This window comes from Bubalus bubalis, chromosome 16, assembly GCF_019923935.1.
Source record: "Bubalus bubalis isolate 160015118507 breed Murrah chromosome 16, NDDB_SH_1, whole genome shotgun sequence".
NCBI lineage: Eukaryota > Metazoa > Chordata > Mammalia > Artiodactyla > Bovidae > Bubalus > Bubalus bubalis.
The window spans coordinates 45,052,668-45,074,739 of record NC_059172.1 but is presented as its reverse complement, the minus strand read 5'-3'; the positions used below and the strand labels follow the sequence as shown (position 1 = coordinate 45,074,739).

Here is a 22,072-nt window from a genome sequence, read left to right as displayed (position 1 = left end):
CTAGGAAGGTATGAGGCTGGGGGAGGTTGGCAGACCTCAGTCTTGGTTTGTGACATCATGGACTGAGGGTGGGGATGTTTTTGAGGATCCCATGGATGATTCCATTCAAATGGTCTCTGATCCAGCCATGGGGGAATGTGTCCCAAGTTCTTGAAGACAGGTGACTTGCTTACCTATCCTTTAGATGCCTAGAAATAAACTGTAAACATTAGCAGGGGGATTTCCTCCCTGAGCATGGTAGCTGAGTGTCAACTGCATGTAGAAGTGAAACTTTAAAATCAGTGGCTCTTACTGGAGTCATTTGGCAGAGGAATAGAGAACCCTCCAGAGAATCAGTAGCAGGGGTAACGTTTTAAGGATAGAAAGACACGGTTGTCAGCTGCTTTAGACTCAGCCAGGCAAGAATGCCTGGGGTTCTGGTGCTTCTTTTGGTGTGGTCTGTGTCACAGGCCACTGAGATTATCCCCAGGGTCTCCCCTCTTCCCTCCCAGGGCAGATGATCAGGGGAACAAGATCTTCTCTAAATTCTAATCCATTCTAATCCAGTTTCCTCCCACACCCACCTCCAGATTTGTGTGGCCTAGCAGAGCAAGAGTCTCTGCCTCTGTCTTTTCTGGGGAAGATATTTTGCTGTTCATACTTAAATGTTTCCTTTTAGGGAGAAGGGTTAGAAGTATTACATCTAAGGGTGAGATGCAATCAAATCACCAGGGCCAGACAGTGTCTTAAGAGTGGATTTAAAGAATCAGCCAAAAAAATCTGCAAGAGGCTGGGCAGGAGTCAGCAGGGACCAGCTCAGAGAGAGAGAGAGAGTCCCAAAAGGGAGGTGACGACACTCTGAGAGTGCATTTCTTAGACTTGTTTACTGCTTACATCTCTTGTGGGAACTGTCCATTCTTACCCGTTCTGCCAACATCTGAGGGGTCATTTTCTGTTTCTGCTGTGGGATTGAAACAGTTTGAGATTCACCACAGTCATTCCAGTTACAAAGTTATTTGTTAGCCATTTCCATTTTAAAATTGGAGCCTATGTAGAGCAGACTCACTCTTGTAAGGAAGCTGCAAGGCAGAGAGGAGGAGAGGGAGGCAGGGAGAGAGGATTAGCCCCACTTCACAGATGAAGATGCTGAGGCACAACTGAGTAGTTCAGGATCATCCAGCGAACAGTAGAAGAGCTTGAATTTTAGCCCTAATTAGGGATTCATGCTCAGCTTACTGTTTAGAATGATTATACCTGTTGATTTTTTTTTTTTTTTTGAGCTATTGATTTGTTTTCAAATCACACACTTGTGGTTTGGGGACTACCCCACACACATGCACATATATTTCCTCTGAATTCTTAGGGAGCCAGTTTCTGTTATTCTGTGCATGGGCAGGGAACTGAATTCTCATGCCACCAGTGTCCTATGGGCAGCTGCGCCAACATCAGGTGGTTTGTTTCAGGGTCACATAGGCCCTTGAGGACTGTTTCCCAGTGACCCCATCTTGCTCCCCACTATCCCTGCGCCTCCTCTCACCTCTGCACGCTCTTCCTAAGGACCTGAAGAAGCCACATTAATCCCCAACACTCTCCCTGAACTTCCACTCCCATCCCCTTGGCCTGTGCTCTTGGCTCCCTACCCTGGGACTAGAGATTGAGTTGCATGGTACCCTGCTTCTCAATTTAGTGCAAAAAGTCCCCTGGGGTGGGTCCATGGCAGTGCGTCTGCAGTACTTGATTCCCCAGGATAAGCAAGATGCTGGTTCCCAGAGAATCATGGTCATTGTAAGATTGTTGTGAGGGGTGGTGGAGTTTAGGTAATTTAAGTGTTTAAATGATTGTTTTTGAGTTTGAGTATATCAGTCCTGGGTGTTCTTTGGAAGGAATAATGCTAAAGCTGAAACTCCAGTACTTTGGCCACCTCATGCGAAGAGTTGACTCATTGGAAAAGACTGATGCTGGGAGGGATTGGGGGCAGGAGGAGAAGGGGACAACAGAGGATGAGATGGCCAGATGGCATTACGGACTTGATGGACGTGAGTCTGAGTGACCTCCAGGAGTTGGTGATGGACAGGGAGGCCTGGCATGCTGCAATTCATGGGGTCGCAAGGAGTCGGACATGACTGAGCGACTGATCTGATCTGATATGTAGACGTAGTATAGAAAGAAATGAAATGCTTCAAAAGGGCAGCTTGGTCTTCTAGTGCCAGATTTCCCCTGAACAGGGCTGGGCACTGCTGTGTTGGGAGAGCGTGGCAGTGAGAACCAATCAAGGAAAGAAACAGGCAAGCACAAGGCACAGGTCTGGGTGGGGACACAGGGAGGTCACACAGCTGGGCGGTGAAGGGCTGGGCTCTAGAGGCCGGTGTCTGGGTTCACCTGTTTCCCTACTTTGTACCTGGGCTACCAGGTAAGCTCCTGACTTCAGTGTCTCCATCTTATCATCTCAGAATGGAGCAATGTTTATCTTAAGTATTTTGCTTTCAGGATTAAAGGGAGTAATGCCCCTACAGAGCTTATTGCAGGTGAATTCTCAGGATCCATTACCATTATCAGGGTCAGAGGGCTCCTGAGGGGAACTGGGACAGCATAGGTCCAGCTGTTTTTGTCTCTAGAAATGAGCTGGGAGAGGGAGTGAACATGAAATTACCAAGTGTGCCCAGAAGGCCCAGGGGTGGTGAGCTGCAGCGACGGGGTCAGCTCCAGGCTGAGAGTTGGTGGCTCTATGGGCCTGGATGAGCCCCTGCACGGGTGAAGGAAAACTTGCAGATGTCCTGGAAGGTGGCTAGCCTTACCCTTGGCAAGTTAGCACTTGTGGAGCAGGAGCTCTCATGTGCAGTTATGTTTACTTTCTGTTGACAGTCAAAAGAAAAAAAAAAAAGAATCTTTTCAAGTGGTCCACCTGCAGACAAAAGCTTTCAAGCAATGGGGCAACTTAGTGTGAAATGATGGGACCAGCACTTGATTCACCTGATGTGGCTCTTCTGGTGAATCCTGCTCACATTTCATGAATTTGCATGTGCTGGGATTAAGAGCAGAAACAAATAAACCAAAACCTCAGTCCTGAAAGAGTGTGAGTTGAAGGGAGGGGCCAGCCCTGTGCAGAAGGGAGTATTCCTGTTGCTTGAATGAAATACAAAACCAGGTTGTACTGGGTAAGAGAAATAGGAGTCAGGACTAAGAGAGTTCCCCTCTATCCTCCACCCCAACTCTGAGAACAGCTTTCTTTGTTGAGCGAATACACCTGAGGTGAGCCGCCTTCACTCGTCCTCCCACTCACATCCAGGTAAGTCCTGCCAGGTGTCCCAGAGGGAATAAAGCGTCCAACGATAACTCAGACTCCTACATGAAATCAAAGCTTTGCTCATGTCCTTTCACTGGAATTAAGAAATGAAATGAGCGCTGCCCTCAGAGATGCCAGACCAAGCCCACATGTTTGGATTTTCTAGACAGAAACTCATTTATTTTTGGTCCATTTCAGTATTTATAGCAGTGCACATGTAAATCATTTCAGTTCCCAATAGTTGGAGAAAATTAATCTTTCACAAGCCACTCAGCAGTGAGGTTAGAACATAAACAGTAGGTGAAACAGTACACGCTCCCCTGTATGTGAACCTTCTTGTTATAACACAATAAACTCCTAAATTTGAGCTCGCTACATCCAATGAATGCTGCTCTCTCCATTCATGTGGCAGCCCCAGCTGCCCGCTGCCACCTCTGCCCTGCTGAGGGAGTTCTCTGATCAACCACCTGGGTGGGACATGCTGCCATTTTCAGTTTGGAAGGAAAAGCCTGTAAATCTGCTTCCTGGGAAGACAGACATTGCTGAATTGTCATCTGCCTCCAGAACGCAGAAAACATCAATTTCATTGCAGCTCATCAGAGTTGGAAACACCTGCCACTTCCTTTCTCAGTTGCAATTAACATCCTGCATCTCAACATTGATTGATTCCAAGCAGCCTAACACTGCCAAAGTCAAGGTTTAAATGAAACAGTATAACCTGATATTATTTTTCACGGTTTTAGAAACATGAACACACTTGTGTTTTTATTGCCAAAGAAGCACTACAAATAGTTGGGGGGATAAGTCTTTGTACTTGAGATAAACGTGAGTAGAATAATTGATGTTCATAATAAAAACCATTCTTTATTCTTGTATTTATTTGGAGTTGTACTTGTTTATCTTTGTGTTTACTTGTGGGTAGAGGAATAATGTTATTTCTGAATTTTTCACCTAGCACAGGGCTGCTGAATCCCATGGGTATTTGGAAGATGTTTATTAAACAAATAAATAGATGAATGGTTTGGGAGAGCAAGCTTAATTTAAGAACTGTCCTCTTGGTCCAACTTACATAAAATTCTGAAATTTTAATCATGAGCCTTTCATTCAACTTAAAAGCTGTGTGAGACTGTGAAATATGACCTGAGGCTGGGGCTTTCTGTTTCATCCTAAATGGTTCAGCCTTGATCACAAGTGTTATTTTATGGAAAAGTGAAGGCTCCATCTGTTTTCAACATGATTCTACTCATACTGCCTACACAGAAACTTTTCAAATGGTACAAGATTTTACCTTTAGAGAGTCTCAGAACATTCTCTGTTGCAATCATTTAACATAGTTTAACAGCCACAATATTTGTGTCCTTTTGGAAATGATCATTAAAATGGTTTTTAAGTACTGGGAAAACTGAAAGCTAGAGTAAGGAGAAGGCTGTTAAATATAAGGTTTACATTTTAACTTGGCCAGATAAGACTCAGCCTTAAACCACAGGATATAATCTTTGGAAGAGAAAATGAACAAATTTCTTCTCTCATCTATTAACAGAATACTGGGGCCAAGAACCACCTTCTTTTTTTGGCCCTCTTGGGAGAATCTTCTTTTAAGACTGAAATAGAACAAGTTAAAATAAGTGGCACTTAATTCTTTCACACAAAACCAACCCAGACATGACACATTTGAGCATCATCTGTTAAATATATGCAAACGTCAAATGATGACTAAGCTTGAATATTTCTACCCATTCTAGAAGGAAAACTGAAGTTATGCATCTTTCTTAAAATGAATTAACATTCTGGTACATCTGTAGTCTTACCTCTAAATGCCTGATGGCAGAAAGTATTATTTTTACTATCTCCATAAATTTTTAATACTATATAACTTAATGCCCCAAACCTCTGGGTTATTTGTATATTAAATAGCTTATATACTAATAGCTTAGTGTTAATAGGTCTTCTCCAAATTCTAACACAGGAAAACCAGAATTACGAGGAAATCACCTTAACCACTTCCACCAAATATATAAATAAATAAAAATAGATAAATAGACCTAAGTGGCACAGTTTTCAGAGACAGCGAGAAATAGATGCTTGCATATATTTCCTAATAATGGAATTCAGGCACTAGAAGACCTGATCATGTTAAAAAAGAAAAAGGGAGAGAAGAAAGAAAAAGAACCACAACCTTTAGAACCTGGTATACCATGGAAAGGTTGCATCTCAATACTGCCCAGAACGTTGGCTGACTCAGGAAACACAGGCATATTTCTAAGTTCCAGCCTGATCAGCTGACCAGATTGTCATGTATGGAGAGCATCTCAGACAAAAGTGGCTTATGGGTCAACTTCTATTGAGGAAAGTTAGCTCTCCAGGCAGTTGCAAAGCACAATTTGTCCAACAATACATACATTTAAACACTTGCAGACGTGCGAGAGGCTAAACAAACAACAATGACTTCTTCAGTCTCCCTCTTGTCAATGATGGACTGACTCCTCCAAGAATCCCATTGAGGGAAAATAATCAAATACTTTAGAACAACAAATCACCATTTAAAATCTTTTCTTTGGTTTCCATATGAACCATCAAAATGTCCCAGGAATCCCATGTCAGTGTACAAACTCCACCTCCCAGCTTTTTTTTTCCCATGGAAAATGCCACAACGAAAAAATCCTTTATCCAATTTGGGATTTGGTGAATGGGGCCACTGCACCTCACTCCACCTTGAAGGCAGAAGTGGCCTTGTCTTGTCCTGTGGAGTTCCAGGAAGCCCCTGTAGAGAGTGTCAGAGACACTTCCCTGTTTGGACCTAAGGAGACCACCACTGAAAAGCACCCTCCGCCCTTGATCACTAGAATGTTCGCTTTCAGTAGCAGCATCAACCTCACTAATATTTTATCAACAAATGAATTTTCCTTTTTGCCATTACCAGCAGATATAAAAAAGCACTTCAAAATTCTTTTTTAAAATATTGGTTCTGTCTTTAAAAATTATTCATCTTCTAAAACTGTTTTTCACTATATTCCGGGGAAATAAAGAGAGTACTCTGAAAAAAAAATGAAAAGCTTTTCTAAGCCAACAGCATTTGGTGAAAACTAACAATCCTGCTGGTATGAAGTTGAAGTTTCATTTCCTTTTTCTTTCTTTTTTTTTTAAAATAAAATTAAGGCTCAAATGTTCTATTAAATGCTCATTGCTTATGTATATTATATTAAGGCTTATAAATACACCTGGTGAATTAAATTCACCCTGGATTGAATTAACACCTGCTATGTGAGTTATTTGCTTTATGTAATCAGTAATCTCAAGGTTTTGTCCCTTTCTCTGGAAGCACAATTTAAATATTAACCTAATCTTTAAATGGCGGCTGCTTCTTTCTGACATTTGGAAACCGGTCACCCGTGCAAAAAAAAAGGCAAATATGGATATAGTAATGAAAAGGCAGCTTCTCAAAAATCTTAAGATGTGTAACTCAATGAATTGGGAAGAGAAATGATGAAAGCAGCAGGAAAACTGATCTCTGTGTCACTCTTTATAGAAAACAATGCTGATTATCTGCCAAAGTCATCTCCAATCTGAGAGACCAGCTGAAGTTGACTGCCAATTTCAAAAGATTCTCTATATTTTCTTCATTATAATCTCTGGAAGTATCTTAGGCAGCTGGAGTACATATGAGAGAATCTTAATTAAAAAAAAAATACTGCAGCGTGGTATAAGTTATGTTTCAGGTCTAACAACCTGTGAGAGGAGGAATGAGTGAGTGGGGTGCTTGGCCTGATCTGGTCGTCAGCTTGCTCCCTGTGGGGCCTGCTGACGTCCTGCTCAGCTGACAGCCCCTAGAGAATATGAAGCTTTCAAAGTGCTGGTCTTCGGCCTTCTCTCTGATGCGTTGTTCCTCTAAGGAATCCACCAGTTTGTCCCTTTGCTCAATCACTTGCATCATCTCGGTGAGTATTTCTTGCTCTTCATTCAGATCATTCTCATCTTTCTGGCTCTCTGCAGAAAAAAACAGAACAAAAAAAACCCAATAACAAACAAAAAGACACACTGGACTTCAGGTAACATTTGACCTCAGAGGAGCTTTTGGCAGGGGTGTTCTTGATTGTTCTGCTCTTTAATTTCTAAGGAGAAAACAAGGAAATGAATTTAACACCGGGGACCTGCCCTGCAAGCCACAGATTAGAAAGGAGGGTGCTTTGTGCTGCTCTCAGCTCAGTTTTCATCTCGAGACTATATAAAGCAACAGGGAAAAACCCCTTTGTGAGAAAAAGAAATTCATACCAGCCAAGCCCTGCCAAGACCTCCCACCTGTCCTCCCCTCCCCAAAAAGAAGCCAGCAAAACACCACCAAGGCGGTTTTCCCTAAATACATCTGAGCTACAGCAGAGCAATCTGTGAGAGAAGTTTCTGAGTAAACCATCTGCATCAGTGGATGTTATTCCAATGACAAGAATCCTGTTTTCATTTGCAGTTAATAACACATTGCAGCCCTCTGAATAGAGACGAGGCGGCAGCCAAGTGAGGCTGTGGCTAGCTGCTGGGAGGACGTTTCCAGACTGCGACTAGGCTTCTCCCTTTTGCCTTCTGAGTACATGACCTTCTTCCTAATTGCCCCGAGATGTTCAACTGCCTGGGGAAGATATGATTGCTATAAAAGGAAGGAAAAGAGTAAGAAACTGGTAGTAATGACTTTCTGATGCTCAAAATAGGATTCTCAAGGCAGATCTTAAGTTTTGTCCGATTATTGCCTTAAGAGAAGATTTTATGTATTATTCCATTAATACATAAACAATTCCATTGTTTAATGCATGGGGACTAGACAGTGAGCGGCATCCCAGAGTAGAGATGGTACCACTGTCTCTTGCCTCAGGCTGAGTTCTGAGACCGGCATCAGGAATAAGGGACACATGACAAAGGGGAAATAAAGAGGCAACAGTCCCTTTGCAGCTCAAGTTTTATGGGAGGGAGGAGTGAGCAGCAGGAGAAACTGAAGGTGAGAGCCCTGGGCTCCAGTCTCTCCATTCTGGGCCTTAGAAGCCCCCAAGGGGCTTCTATCCTACCATTTGATGGGAACACTGGGGGCCAAGACCCTTGCCCTGACCCTTGCTCGGAACTCCAGAAAGATATCAGTTGGAAAGGCACCCTGGGTATAAACATGGAACAGGCAGAACTTCATGGTTGGGCAGAGAAGAGGGGTCTGGATGTGTCTCCCCAGATCCTGATTTGCTGTGTGTGGCACACATAGGCAGTGGCCAGAAGTGTCTACTTGGCCCAGAAGTGCAAAGGTCGCTGGCCACTGGGCCTGCCACGGGGCTCCTTGTGGTGAGGGATGAGGTGGCCCCACAGTGCAGACTGTCTGGTAGACCGTCTGGCCAGGCTGAGTGGAGGATGCGCTGAGGCGAGGCTGAGTAAGGATAGGAGTGAGGCTTTAGGTATGCTGAGAGCATGGCCAGGCTATGGTCATGCCAGCCACACACCTGGTCTGCAAATGGCAGCAGAGAGCAGCCTAATGACAGGAGACAGCTACATGGAGGGCAGTGGATCAGAGCCACCCACACCAGTTTCCAGTGCTGCAAAGTCACACAGACCTGCCTCTCGCTAACACCTGGCAGTCTCCTTTAAGGATCAAGCAGATGGAAGGGGCGGCAATCTGCAAGACTGAACGTTTCCATCCCAAAGAGACTGAGCATTTCCTGGAGGGACTTTTAAAATTATTGCATCAGACTAAGTTTACCAGAAAAACATCTACTTTGACTTTATTGACTATGTCAAAGCCTTTGACTGTGTGGATCACAACAAACTGTGGAAAATTCTTCAAGAGATGGGAATACCAGACCATCTGACCTGCCTCCTGACAAATCTGTATGTAGGTTAAGAAGCAACAGTTAAAACTGGACATGGAAAAACAGACTGGTTCCAAATCGGGAAAGGAGTACATCAGGGCTGTATATTGTCACCCTACTTATTTAACTTATATGAAGAGTGCCGCTGCTGCTGTTGCTAAGTCGCTTCTGTCGTGTCTGACTCTGTGCGACCCCATAGACGGCAGCCCACTAGGCTCCTCTGTCCCCGGGATTCTCCAGGCAAGAATACTGGAGTGGGTTGCCATTGCCTTCTCCAATGCATGAAAGTGAAAAGTGAAAGTGAAGTCGCTCAGTCGTGTCCGACTCTTAGCGACCCCATGGACTGGAGCCTACCAGGCTCCTCTGTCTATGGGATATTTCCAGGCAAGAGTACTGGGGGTGCCATTGCCTTCGCCGATATGAAAGAGTACATTATGCGAAATGCTGGGCTGGATGAAGCACAAGCTAGAATCAAGATTGCTGGGATAAATATCAAATAACCTCAGATATGCAGATGACACCACCCTTATGGCAGAAATCGAAGAGGAACTAAAGAGCCTCTTGGTGAAAGTGAAAGAGGAGAGTGAAAGAGTTGGCTTAAAATTCAACATTCAGAAAACTAAGATCATGACATCTGGTCCCATCACTTCATGGCACATAGATGGGAAAGCAATGGAAACAGTGACAGACTATTTTCTTAGGCTCCAAAATCACTAGATGGTGACTGCAGCCATGAAATTAAAAGATGCTTGCTCCTTGGAAGAAAAGCTATGACCAACCTAGACAGCATATTAAAAAACAGAGACATTAATCTACCAACAAAGGTCTATCGAGTCAAAGCTATGGTTTTTCCAGTAGTCATGTATGGAATTGAGAGTTGGACTATAAAGAAAGCTGAGCACCAAAGAATTGATGCTTTTGAACTGTGGTGTTGGAGAAGACTCTTGAGAGTCCCTTGGACTTCAAGGAGATCCAACCAGTCCATCCTAAAGGAAATCAGTCCTGAATATTCATTGGAAGGACTGATGCTGAAGCTGAAACTCCAGTACTTTGGCCACCTGATGTGAAGAACCAACTCATTGGAAGAGACCCCAATGCTGGGAAATATTGAAGGCAGGAGGAGAAAGGGATGACAGAGGATGAGAGAGTTGGATCATATCACTGATGTGATTGACATGAATTTGAGTAGGCTCCAGGAGTTGGTGATGGACAGGGAAGCCTGTCATGCTGCAGTCCATGGGGTTGCAAAGAGTTGGACATGACTTCGTGACTGAACTGAACTGACTGAAATTTACCAGAGAGGGAGTTCCCTTTCCTTTCTTCCTTTCCTCCTTACTTCTTCTTTTTCTTCTTGCTAACTAGTGGGATGAAGCTTTCATGCAAGATGACAAGGCAAAATGAAGGAACTACATCTTTTGGTATACCTCAGAAGAGTGAGAAAATGTATAACCATCACTCTTCGTAAGAATTTTTAAAAAAGATTCAAAAGTGGCTCATGAGTCTTTGGTGATATGTAGTTTACCACCCTGAACCAGAGTAAATTTAAAATTTTTTGAGATGTATAAATCAGATCTTAGTTGTCTACTGTGATTTGTTAATTTAGGTATACTTCAGTATTCCTGCCCCTTATTTGATTATCAACACAGAGAAGTTCAAAATTTCAATCTCAATTTTGGTTTGTCATTGGTGGAAACATCTGAGCCCCTTCTGACAATTAAAAGATGATGTATACTACTTTTATCAGTTCTATACAGAGCAGTTCTATAAGGATTTTGATAAAGAATCTGCCCGCAGTGTAGGAGACCCAGGTTTGATCCCTGAATTGGGAAGATCCCCTGGAGAAGGGAATGGCTACTCACTCCAGTATTCTTGCCTGGAGAATTCCATGGACAGAGGAGCCTGGTGGGCTACAGTTCGTGGGGTCATAAAGAGTCGTACATGACTAAGCGACTAACACTTTGGCTTCACATTACCACTTTTATCTGTTCTAACAGAGCAATTCTATAAGAATTTTGTTAAAAAATAATTTTCTATTGTAAAGAGACAATCTACAAACACTACTGTTTGTAGTGTTGCCAGGAAAAATATCAATAACCTCAGATATGCAGATAACACCACTATTATGGCAGAAAGTGAAGAACTATAGAGCTTCTTGATGAAAGTGAAAGAGGAGAATGAAAAAGTTGGCTTAAAGCTCAACATTCAGAAAACTAAGATCATGGCATTTGGTCCCATCACTTCAAGGCAAATAGAGGGGGAAAGAGTGGAAACAGTGGCTGACTATTTTTCTGGGCTCCAACATCACTGCAGATGGTGATTGCAGCCATGAAATTAAAAGACACTTACTCCTTGGAAGGAAAGTTATGACCAACCTAGATAGCATATTAAAAAGCAGAGGTCTTACTTTGCCAACAAAGGTCCATCTAGTCAAGGTTATGGTTTTCCCAGTGGTCATGTATGGATGTGAGAGTTGGTCTATATAGAAAGCTGAGTGCTGAAAAATTGATGTTCTTGAACTGTGGTGTTGGAGAAGACTCTTGAGAGTCTCTTGGACTGCAAGGAGATCCAACCAGTCCATCCTAAAGGAGATCAGTCCTGAGTGTTCATTAGAAGGACTGATGTTGAAGCTGAAACTCCAATACTTTGGCCACCTGATGTGAAGAACTGACTCATTGGAAAAGACCCTGATGCTGGGAAAGATTGAAGGCAGGAGGAGAAGGGGATGACAGAAAATGAGATGGTTGGATGGCATCACCGACTCGATGGACATGAGTCTGAGTGAACTCCAGGAGTTGGTGGTGGGCGGGGAGGCCTGGCGTGCTGCGGTTCATGGGGTCACAAAGAGTCGGACATGATTGAGCGACTGAACTGAACTGAACTGAACAAATACTACTATGTGAGAAAGAATAGGAGAGCCTGAGTCTATAATCTGTTCCCAAGTCATAGCCCCATCCTTTACCTTGAGCATGCTTTTTAAGTTCTCAGAGACTCAGTTGTCCAATCTGTAAAATGGAGTAATATACCTGAGAATGATCATGATGATAACATCTCATATTTACTAGGTGCTTGTTCTGTAGCAGGTAACCCCATAGGTAGGAGCAATATATGGTCCATGACCTATACAGCGGAGAAGGCAACGGCACCCCACTCCAGTACTCTTGCCTGGAAAATCCATGGACAGAGGAGCCTGGTGGGCTGCAGTCCATGGGGTCGCGAAGAGTCGGGCGTGACTGAGTGACTTTACTTTCACTTTCCACTTTCATGCATCGGAGAAGGAAATGGCAACCCACTCCAGTGTTCTTGCCTGGAGAATCCCAGGGATGGGGGAGCCTGGTGGGCTGCCGTCTATGGGGTCGCACAGAGTCGGACACAACTGAAGTGAGTTAGCAGTAGCAAGCAGCAGCAGATGTATACAGAAAGGATTTAATTTGCTCTTTTAGGCTTTGGTCCCAATGTAGGAAAGCCATGCATAGATCTGGCCCCCAGAAACACAAAGGCACAAAATAGAGTGGATATGCCTCATGGGTTGGAGCCAATAAGTCAGTATATGATATTAGTTTATTCCAACTCTCCCTCCGTCACGGTGGAAATGATTTTCTCACGTGTGATGCCCTGGCCCAGTTGTGGTAGGAAGGATGCTTCCTTTACCGTCCCCAGTGTCTGGTACAACCAGGCCTGCCTTCCTCTCACTGTGGAAACACATACATCATGGCCCTCATCTCACTGTGTTATAATTACCGGTCTGACTGTCAGTCTCCCCAGGGAGGCCACAGGGCAGGGCTGCTCTTCTCCATCTGCCAGGCCCACTCTAAATTCTCAAAAAACATTTGTTAAATGAATGGATGGATAAGTGAATGAAGGTGTGAGTGAATGACTTCATTCCTATTAGCACATGGGTTGGGATGGAGCAAAATGCTGCTCTCCCAGCCCTAATAAGCAAAGCGAAGAGGGACTTGCTGTGCTCAAGTGGGGGCAGAAGAAGCTGGCTTTGTGCCCCCTCTGGCTTCCAGGTTGGCGGCACCAGACACGAAGAGTACTTTGCTCTATAAAGTGCAGCATGTTCTGGTCAAGTGTCTGCATAGGAAAAAACATCTTTAGCAAAGGCCTGAAACACATCACTGTACTCACCTTCCTGGAGCATTTTCTCTCTTAATTTCTGCTCTAGTCTGCTTTGATGATCTTCCAGTTCTAGTTCGTGGGCCCTGGGAATGAGAAAATGTTCAGACTTTATAAATATTGAAGACCTGTGTAGAAATATTGATTAATAAACTCACTGACCGGCTTCAGCAATATGTGAACCGTGAACTTCCTGATGTTCAAGCTGGTTTTAGAAAAGGCAGAGGAACTAGAGATCAAATTGCCAACATCTTCTGGATCATGGAAAAAGCAAGAGAGTTCCAGAAAAACATCTATTTCTGCTTTATTGACTATGCCAAAGCCTTTGATCGTGTGGATCACAATAAACTGTGGAAAATTCTGAAAGAGATGGGAATACCAGACCACCTGACCTGCCTCTTGAGAAATCTGTTTGCAGGTCAGGAAGCAACAGTTAGAACTGGACATGAAACAACAGACTAGTTCAAAATAGGAAAAGGAGTACGTCAAGGCTGTATATTGTCACCCTGCTTATTTAACTTATATGCAGAGTACATCATGAGAAACGCTGGACTGGAAGAAACACAAGCTGGAATCAAGATTGCTGGGAGAAATATCAATAACCTCAGATATGCAGATGACACCACCCTTATGGCAGAAAGTGAAGAGGAACTGAAGAGCCTCTTGATGAAAGTGAAAGTGGAGAGTGAAAAAGTTGGCTTAAAGCTCAACATTCAGAAAACGAAGATCATGGCATCCGGTCCCACCACTTCATGGGAAATAGATGGGGAAACAGTGGAAACAGTGTCAGACTTTATTTTTCTGGGCTCCAAAATCACTGCTGATGGTGACTGCAGCCATGAAATTAAAAGACGCTTACTCCTTGGAAGGAAAGTTAATGACCAACCTAGATAGCACATTCAAAAGCAGAGACATTACTTTGCCAACAAAGGTCCGTCTAGTCAAGGCTGAGCACCGAAGAATTGATGTTTTTGAACTGTGGTGTTGGAGAAGACTCTTGAGAGTCCCTTGGACTGCAAGGAGATCCAACCTGTCCATTCTGAAGGAGATCAGCCCTGGGATTTCTTTGGAAAGAATGATGCTAAAGTTGAAACTCCAGTACTTCGGCCACCTCATGCAAAGAGCTGACTCATTGGAAAAGACTCTGATGCTGGGAGGGATCGGGGGCAGGAGGAGAAGGGGACGACAGAGGATGAGATGGCTGGATGGCATCACTGACTCGATGGACGTGAGTTTGAGTGAACTCCAGGAGCTGGTGACGGACAGGGAGGCCTGGCATGCTGCAATTCATGGGGTCGCAAAGAGTCAGACACGACTGAGCGACTGAACTGAACTGAACTGACCATAGCAACTGCTTTCCCTTTTCCTTATTAAGACGGGTCTTGGAATGCCTCTAAACCAAAAGTTTTGCTACTACTGCTGCTGAGATACATGGAACTCAGTAGATAATGGAGAGGAGCTGAAGTTTGTGAACTTCCATCACAAACTTCCAGTGAACTTCTGGAAGGCCACACTGGAATGGATCATGAAGAAATGACTAGAATGGTAGAAGCAATGACAATCTAAAACTCCTCTCTTTTAGGGGCAACGTGACTTCAAGCATCACCTCTGCTGCTGCTGCTGCTGCTAAGTCGCTTCAGTCGTGTCTGACTCTGTGCGACCCCGTAGACGGCAGCCCACCAGGCTCCCCCGTCCCTGGGATTCTCCAGGCAAGAACACTGGAGTGGGTTGCCATTTCCTTCTCCAATGCATGAAAGTGAAAAGTGAAAGGGAAGTCGCTCAGTCGTGTCCGACTCTTAGCAACCCCATGGACTATAGCCTACCAGGCTCCTCCATCCATGGGATTTTCCAGACAAGAGTACAACTCCCAAATCTTTGACCGTGGTAAGCAAGAAAACAAGGAGGAAACAGGAGTGAGGCATTTTGTTAGTGGAGGCAATAGTACTCAGACAACCACCCATCTGGTTGTAGGCAATGGTGAAAGAAGAACAGTGATGCTTTGGAGGAGTCAAGCTAGAGTGCTGGGTACTCAATGTGCCCACCAGCAAAGTCAAGAAGGGAAGTCAGCTTTCAGTGAAGGTCAGATGGAACTTTATGACCTTTCAATGCCTGGCGATATGCCGTGTATATTACAGAACTTGTGTCAGCTCCCCACATGCTGGGCCATGTGGTAATGTGGAGGTTCCTCCAACCTCTGGGAATGCAGCCCTGGAGTTCTCAGAAGAAATGAGGACCACAAACAAATGTGGCAGGGGTCAGAGGTGAAAGGTGAAGTCACATGAGCCCTAAAAGGGAGACAATAGAGGAAAAAAAAGTTTGAAGACAGGAACATGGGAATGCCTACATTTAGAAGCTCAACAAAGGGGTAGAAGCAGGGAAGAAGCAAGCGGAAGGTAGGAAGGATATGCAGCGTCACAGAAACCAAGAGAGGCAAGTTTTAGGAGAGAAGAGAGGGGTCAAGGCTGTCCATTGCTACAGAGACACTGAAAAGGGTGAGGACTGACACTAGGGCCCCGGGGCTTTCCTCCAGCCCCAGCCGCAGGCTGGGCACACATCTGCTACAGCATTGGGTCACTTTACTATACCCTGTTGTTGCTGGGGTTTTGTTGTTGTTGTTACTTCTACTATTACTTAGGCCAAGGTCCTCACTTTGTTCAATACTCTGCCTTTTGTTATTGACACTGAACTTCCCTTGACCCATTCTAGCTCCCAATAGAAATGTACCTACCACTCAGATTTTCCTTTAAGAAAGGACTTTGTGAAAGGAGTGTCGTGTGTAGTAAGCTGACAGCTGCAGCAGAATCCACTTCAGTGTCCTGCTGAAGCCACACTGTCCCCAAGCACAGCGGTGGTGCTGGAGCTCGGCCATTTCTGCCCCGCTTTGGGCTCCTCGGATGGGCAGCCGTGGCTGGTGCTCCCCGTGGCCTGGCTCAGATTTTTCTCAGGGCTGCACTGCAGTCTGAAGCTCCTCCTGCCAGTCCTTCTCCCCGCCCTTCTCCTTTCACAGGTGTCAGGACTGCGGGGGGGTCTGAAGATTTCACTCTCGTTCCTGCTCCCTTTTTCCTTCCTTCTGTTGCATCTCTTGTGCTTCTAATTCTGTCCCGGCACCTGCTTTCCCAAGGGACTCAACATCACACACCAGTCTAAGACATTTCTCCTTGTTCAGCCAGGCCTTTCTCCAAACTAGAAGCTGCCCTCTACCAGAGCTCTCATCTGGCTCACACTCCACGTTCTCCTCCTTGGCCTCTTTGGAGGAAAACGTTCCCTCTGACAACATACCAGGGAAGCCCCGGTCACCGCGCAGTCACCATCCCCTGACCTGCACAGGTGGGGCCTGTGCTCTGAATACTCCTCCTCCACGTCTTCACAGAGCAACTGCTATGCTTTCTTATTTCTCTCATGCTGTGTGCTCACGTGTCCGTCTCTAAAAACCATGAGATCCTTGAACGCAGGGACTGGGGCCTGACTCATCTTAACTTCCACAGTACCCAGCACGGTTCCTGGCACAGAGAATATGCTTGATAGATGTTTGTTGAATGAATTTTATAATTTAAATCTCGTCCAAAGGCAGATGGTATGGTTGTGTAAAAAGGGCTTTGTGCTCAGGTGGATGTGCACAAATTACTTTGTTGAATCTCAGAATGTGCATCAATATAAAAAAATAGTAATAGTAATAGAAAAAATAATTACAGATGAGCCCTGCTTCCCCACTCCTGGCATTTCCTTCCATGCCAGTGGACCTTGATGAGTATAAGTCCGGGCTTCTTCTTTCCACTTTCTCTCTCAGATTCACTCTCACTCCAGGAGTGGTAAATTTGGGAAGAACAGGGAAAATTAGCTGATACCCTTTCTCACCTGGGATCAGCCTGCCTGCAGCAAACGTGTGTTCTCTGGGTACACATCGTGAATAAATACACATATTTATACACATATATGTCATGAGCCAATGTAAAATATACTCTGGGTCACTGTCAACAATGTTTAAAATCAACTGCTCTAGGGAATTCTCTCTACTCTGGCAGCTACTGATTCTAAATTCTTTTGATAAGGAGTAGATTCCAGAAATTGTACCTCCCCATCCATGTCTCAGCCTGATACCTACCTGCCTACTGAATATCCCACTCACTACTAAATTCAAGTTGCTCAAAACAACTAGCTGTATGTTAAATACAAAAATTGTTAAGAGAGTAAATCCTAAGAGTTCTATCAGAAAAAAAAAATGTTTCTATTTCTTTCATTTTGTATTGATATTTTTGCATGAGATGCTGGATGTTCTCTAAACTTACTGTGATAATCATTTCATGATATATGTAAGTCAAATCATTACACTGTATACTTTAAACTTACATACACAGTGTTGTATGTCAATCACATCTCAATAAAACTGGAAGAAAAAAAAACAACTACAACCTAAAAAAAAAAAAAAAGTGTTCTCTTACTCTGAGCCTTGCTAGTGGTCTATGCTATGCTATGCTAAGTCACTTCAGTCGTGTCTGACTCTGTGTGACCCCATAGATGGCAGCCCGCCAGGCTCCCCCATCCCTGGGATTCTCCAGGCAAGAACACTGGAGTGGGTTGCTATGTCCTTCTCCAATGCATGAAAGTGAAAAGTGAAAGTGAAGTCACTCAGTCGTGTCCGACTCTTAGCGACCCCATGGACTGCAGCCCACCAGGCTCCTCCGTCCATGGGATTTTCCAGGCAAGAGTACTGGAGTGGGGTGCCATTGCCTTCTCTGTGCTAGTGGTCTAGGGCAAGATTTCTCAACCTTGACACTACTGACGTTTGGGGCTGGGTAATTCTGTGGGCGTGAAGGAAGTGGAGCTGCCTGTGGAATGTTCGGCAGCACCCTTGGCCTCTCCTCCCTAGATAGCACTAGCACCTCCCAGTTGTCTTAGACAAAAACGTCTTCAGATATTGCCAAATATCCCTGGAGGGAGGAGGCAGAGATGGAATTGCCCCCAGGTGAGCCCACCCTCCCCCCACCCCCCCCCCCACCCCCACCCCCAGCCCAGTCTCAGGTAAAAGCCTTACCCCTAAGCAAGTGATTCACTACATTTTGTGACTAGGGAGGTAAGTATGTCTAATTCTGAAGTTTGGTTCCATGGTGAACGCCCAAGCGATCCTAACCCCTAGAATCTTTGAATGTGACCTTATTTGGAAAAGAGTCTGAGGATGGAAAGTTAAGAACCTTGAGATGAAAATATTCTGGATTATCTGGGTGGGCTCTAAACTGAGTGGCAAGTATTTCTACAAGAGCAGACACAGATACAGAGAAAAGGCTGCGTGAAGATAGAGGCAGAGTCTGGAGTGATGCAGCCACAAGCCAAGGGATGCCTGGAGCCTGCTGAGCCAAACAGGGAAGGGAGGATTCTCCCCCAGAGCCTGGCCCCCCTAACACCTCAATTTCAGTCTTCCAGAACTGTGAGAGAATACCTCTCTATTATTGTAAGCCATCCTGTGTGGTAAGATGTTAGTCCAGCCCTAGGAAATGAATACAGTTAGCAAGCTTTCTTGGACTCTCATATTTAGCCACGCTAGCCATGATCAGTCGGAGAAGGCAATGGCACCCCACTCCAGTACTCTTGCTGGGAAAATCCCATGGACGAAGGAGCTTGGTAGGCTGCAGTCCATGGGGATGCTAAGAGTCGGACACGACTGAGCAACTTCACTTTCACTTTTCACTTTCATGCATTGGAGAAGGAAGTGGCAACCCACTCCAGTGTTCTTGCCTGGAGAATCCCAGGGACGGGGGAGCCTGGTGGGCTTCCATCTATGGGGTCACACAGAGTCGGGCATGACTGAAGCGACTTAGCAGCAGCAGCATTAGCAGCAGCAGCCATGATCAGTAATAAATGCTTTAGTTTAATGTTCCATCTGTTGACCCACTAGTCTTATTTCTTACCCAGTTCAGAATCCAGGCAGAGATGAGGAATAGAATTTATTAGACCCTTTTAAGACTCCCCAAATTATTTCTCAGGGTTGGGTGAAAATGAAATTGTCAGCATAAGTGAAAGCACCCTGTACAACCTGTCATGCTTAGTCAGTTTATATTAAATGTCACTTTCTTTCCCTCCAGGATGGTGACAGGTAAAGTGACCTTCAACTTTCTCAGAGTGCAGTGAGATCCATCTCTACTTTCTCATCTCCCAGCCAGACTGCAGCCTCTTATCCAGAGGACAGCCAGACAGATCTCCACCTTCAATCCATTAATGCCACAAGGAGCGGTCAGGAAGCCCTTCCCATCGTTCACACTCAGAGGCCAGACATAGCTTCTGCATTGCAGATGTGTGACTGCAGGTGGGTCTCCCCTGCCCTGGGGGGCAGGAATGGACTGCAAGTACCTTATCCACATGCCCTCCAGCCCAGACCTATTACCTGAAATCATTTTAGCCACAGGACTCCACAGCAGAGAACAGACAACTGAAGATTCTCTGTACTAATGCCAGCATGATATGCAAGACCTCAAACCCCAATTTGTCTCAATCACAATTCTGTATGCACAAGGAGAAAAATCCTGGGACTTCAACCGAGGAGGGTGGGCCACCCCACTGCCACCCCCCATCCCCTGCTTGCTTTTAGGCCTCACTGTTGTCCGTGTTGCCTTACTTACATGATCAGGAGCTCTGACTCATATCGCATTAATTTATTCTTCTCCAGAACCAGCTTAAGCCATTCCTGCAAAAGCTGTGCTTCATCCTGTGTGCATGAATCTGCTTAAGAAATCAATGGCAAATGGGTTAGATTGGCATTTCTCTTCCCATGATCAAACTGCTTTGAAGCTACTTTACGGGGCCATGTTTGTAGCAAAAAGGCTCTGCAGGTGGCAGCCCCCGATGGCCTATTGAAGCCTCAAGGTCATGGGCATAACAGATAAAACACACCTGCGCATGCTCTAGGGGAGGTCCTCTTGGACATTTAGGGTGTGAATACTTCAGTTTGAAGGTTCGTATACCCTTGACAATGGCCTGCCACACTAGTGACCCTCCTCTGAATATTTGAGTGTCTTCCATAAAATTTCTATACATTTGTATATCATATCCACCACCAAAGAAAGCCCTAATAACCCTGCTGGTTACTATCTCCTTCTCTTCTTCTGAATCGAATGCCTACTGAGTGCCCAGGTTGGCTGTGGGGCAGGAAAGTTCACATACCATTTGGTTATAGAAGAGTGGTAACTGGCATTTTGGTTTTTTGCACAAAGAAAAGCCAAATGATTAGAGGGGAAAAGTTATTAGCTTTGAGTCTCATAGGGAAAAAGTTTTATCCATACACACTTATAACTTAGATTATGACCTTTATTCCTTTATTAAACAGAAGAATTACCATGATAAAATTCACATTGCTTTTAGATATTCAGTGTTAGATGCTAAATGTTTAGATAATAAAATGTTAAAATTCGGGAATGTTTGAGAAGTAGTAACATCAGTGGCTTTCTAGTATCTCACCCTGAAATGGGAATACAAGCTGTGTTGCAAAGCTCATGGCCATTTTCCAAGGATTTAACTTGGTAAGTCCCATTGCTGTTGTTTGTTGTTCAGTTGCTAAGTCGTGTCTGACTCTTTGCGACCCTAGGAACTGCAGCATGCCATGCTTCCTTTGTTCTTCACTATCTCCTGGAGTTTGCTCAGACTCATCCATTGAGTCAGTGATGCCATCCAACCATCTCATCCTCTGTCCCAAAGGTAGAGAGGAAAACAGGGCAGTCGGAAGATATGTGTGACCTTGGGAAAGTGGTTTAACCTCTCAGAACCTCTGCTTCTTCATGGGATAAACTGAACAAGAAGGCACACAGGTAATAGAATCATAACAAAGAGCTGCTGCTGATAATGCAGGGTTTCATGCCAGCCAGTGGGCTAAGTACCTTATATGCAATACCTCACTGAATCCTCACAACAAACTCACCAGTAGGTTCCCTTGTTATCACCACTTGATGGCTGAAGAAACAGAAGTTTGAAAGATTAGAATAACTTACTCAAGCTCAGAGTTAGTAAGTGGCAGAGCCAGGGCTTGAGTTCAGGAGAGCCTTATCCCAAGCTCATACTCTTCTTTGCCTGTATACCCCTCTCCCCTCCTCATTACTCCCTCCATTCCTCTCACAGCCCCATAAAGTAAATAAAGCCCCTAGCACATTGCAAAGTCTTCCATAAAAATGAGTTCTCTTTCTCCCTGTCTCCTTGATCACTCATTTATTGATATGGAAACTGGGGTCCAGAGTGATTGATCCACAATGTCCCAAATTATATATTTAGTTAATGTACAAACTGGTGCTACAATGCAGAACTTGACTTCTGATTAATTCATTCATTCATTCAATAACACCTGTTTACAGAATAGGAGTCAGGTATTGCCTTAGGTTGGAGAAGGCAATGGCACCCCACTCCAGTACTCTTGCCTGGAAAATCCCATGGATGGAGGAGCCTGGTGGGCTGCAGTCCATGGGGTCGTGAAGAGTTGGACATGACTGAGCGACTTCACTTTCACTTTTCACTTTCATTAACTGGAGAAGGACATGGCAACCCACTCCAGTGTTCTTGCCTGGAGAATCCCAGGGATGGGGTTGCATAGAGTTGGACACGACTGAAGCGACTTAGCAGCAGCAGCAGCATTGCCTTAGGTACTGGGGATACAGTGATAGATAATGCTATTTATCACCAGAATTTTGGAGATAGTAAGGCATGGTATCTGCTGAAAAGGGTATTGTTAGATAATCTTTTGGATCAGATAGACCAAAGAGCTAGAATAAAATAAAATATCAGAAAACTGTCGCCACAACAAAAAAAGGACTCTGGGAATACACAGAAGGGAGGGGTTTTCTGGTCAGAATATGAGGTTGGGCTTCCCAGGGGAGGTGATGTTTGAACT

At 44.6% G+C, this 22,072-nt stretch overlaps 1 protein-coding gene across 11 annotated transcripts in view; it reads right to left on the bottom strand.

Annotated features, from left to right (window-relative positions):
- Nucleotides 1-4,110: 4,110 nt before the first annotated feature.
- Nucleotides 4,111-22,072, bottom strand: part of MICAL2 (microtubule associated monooxygenase, calponin and LIM domain containing 2) — a 242,704-nt gene continuing 224,742 nt past the window's right edge. For 10 of the 11 annotated variants that reach the window (XM_044929529.2, XM_044929531.2, XM_044929530.2 and 7 more), the window contains 3 exons: nt 19,821-19,923; nt 13,222-13,295; nt 4,111-7,246 (listed from right to left, as the gene is read on the bottom strand). In XM_044929529.2, the coding sequence (XP_044785464.2) occupies nt 6,981-7,246; nt 13,222-13,295; nt 19,821-19,923 (443 nt within the window). In that variant the 3' untranslated portion in view covers nt 4,111-6,980. The remainder of the gene's footprint in view (nt 7,247-13,221; nt 13,296-19,820; nt 19,924-22,072) is intronic. The other variant, XM_025266658.3, reaches the window with a different exon arrangement.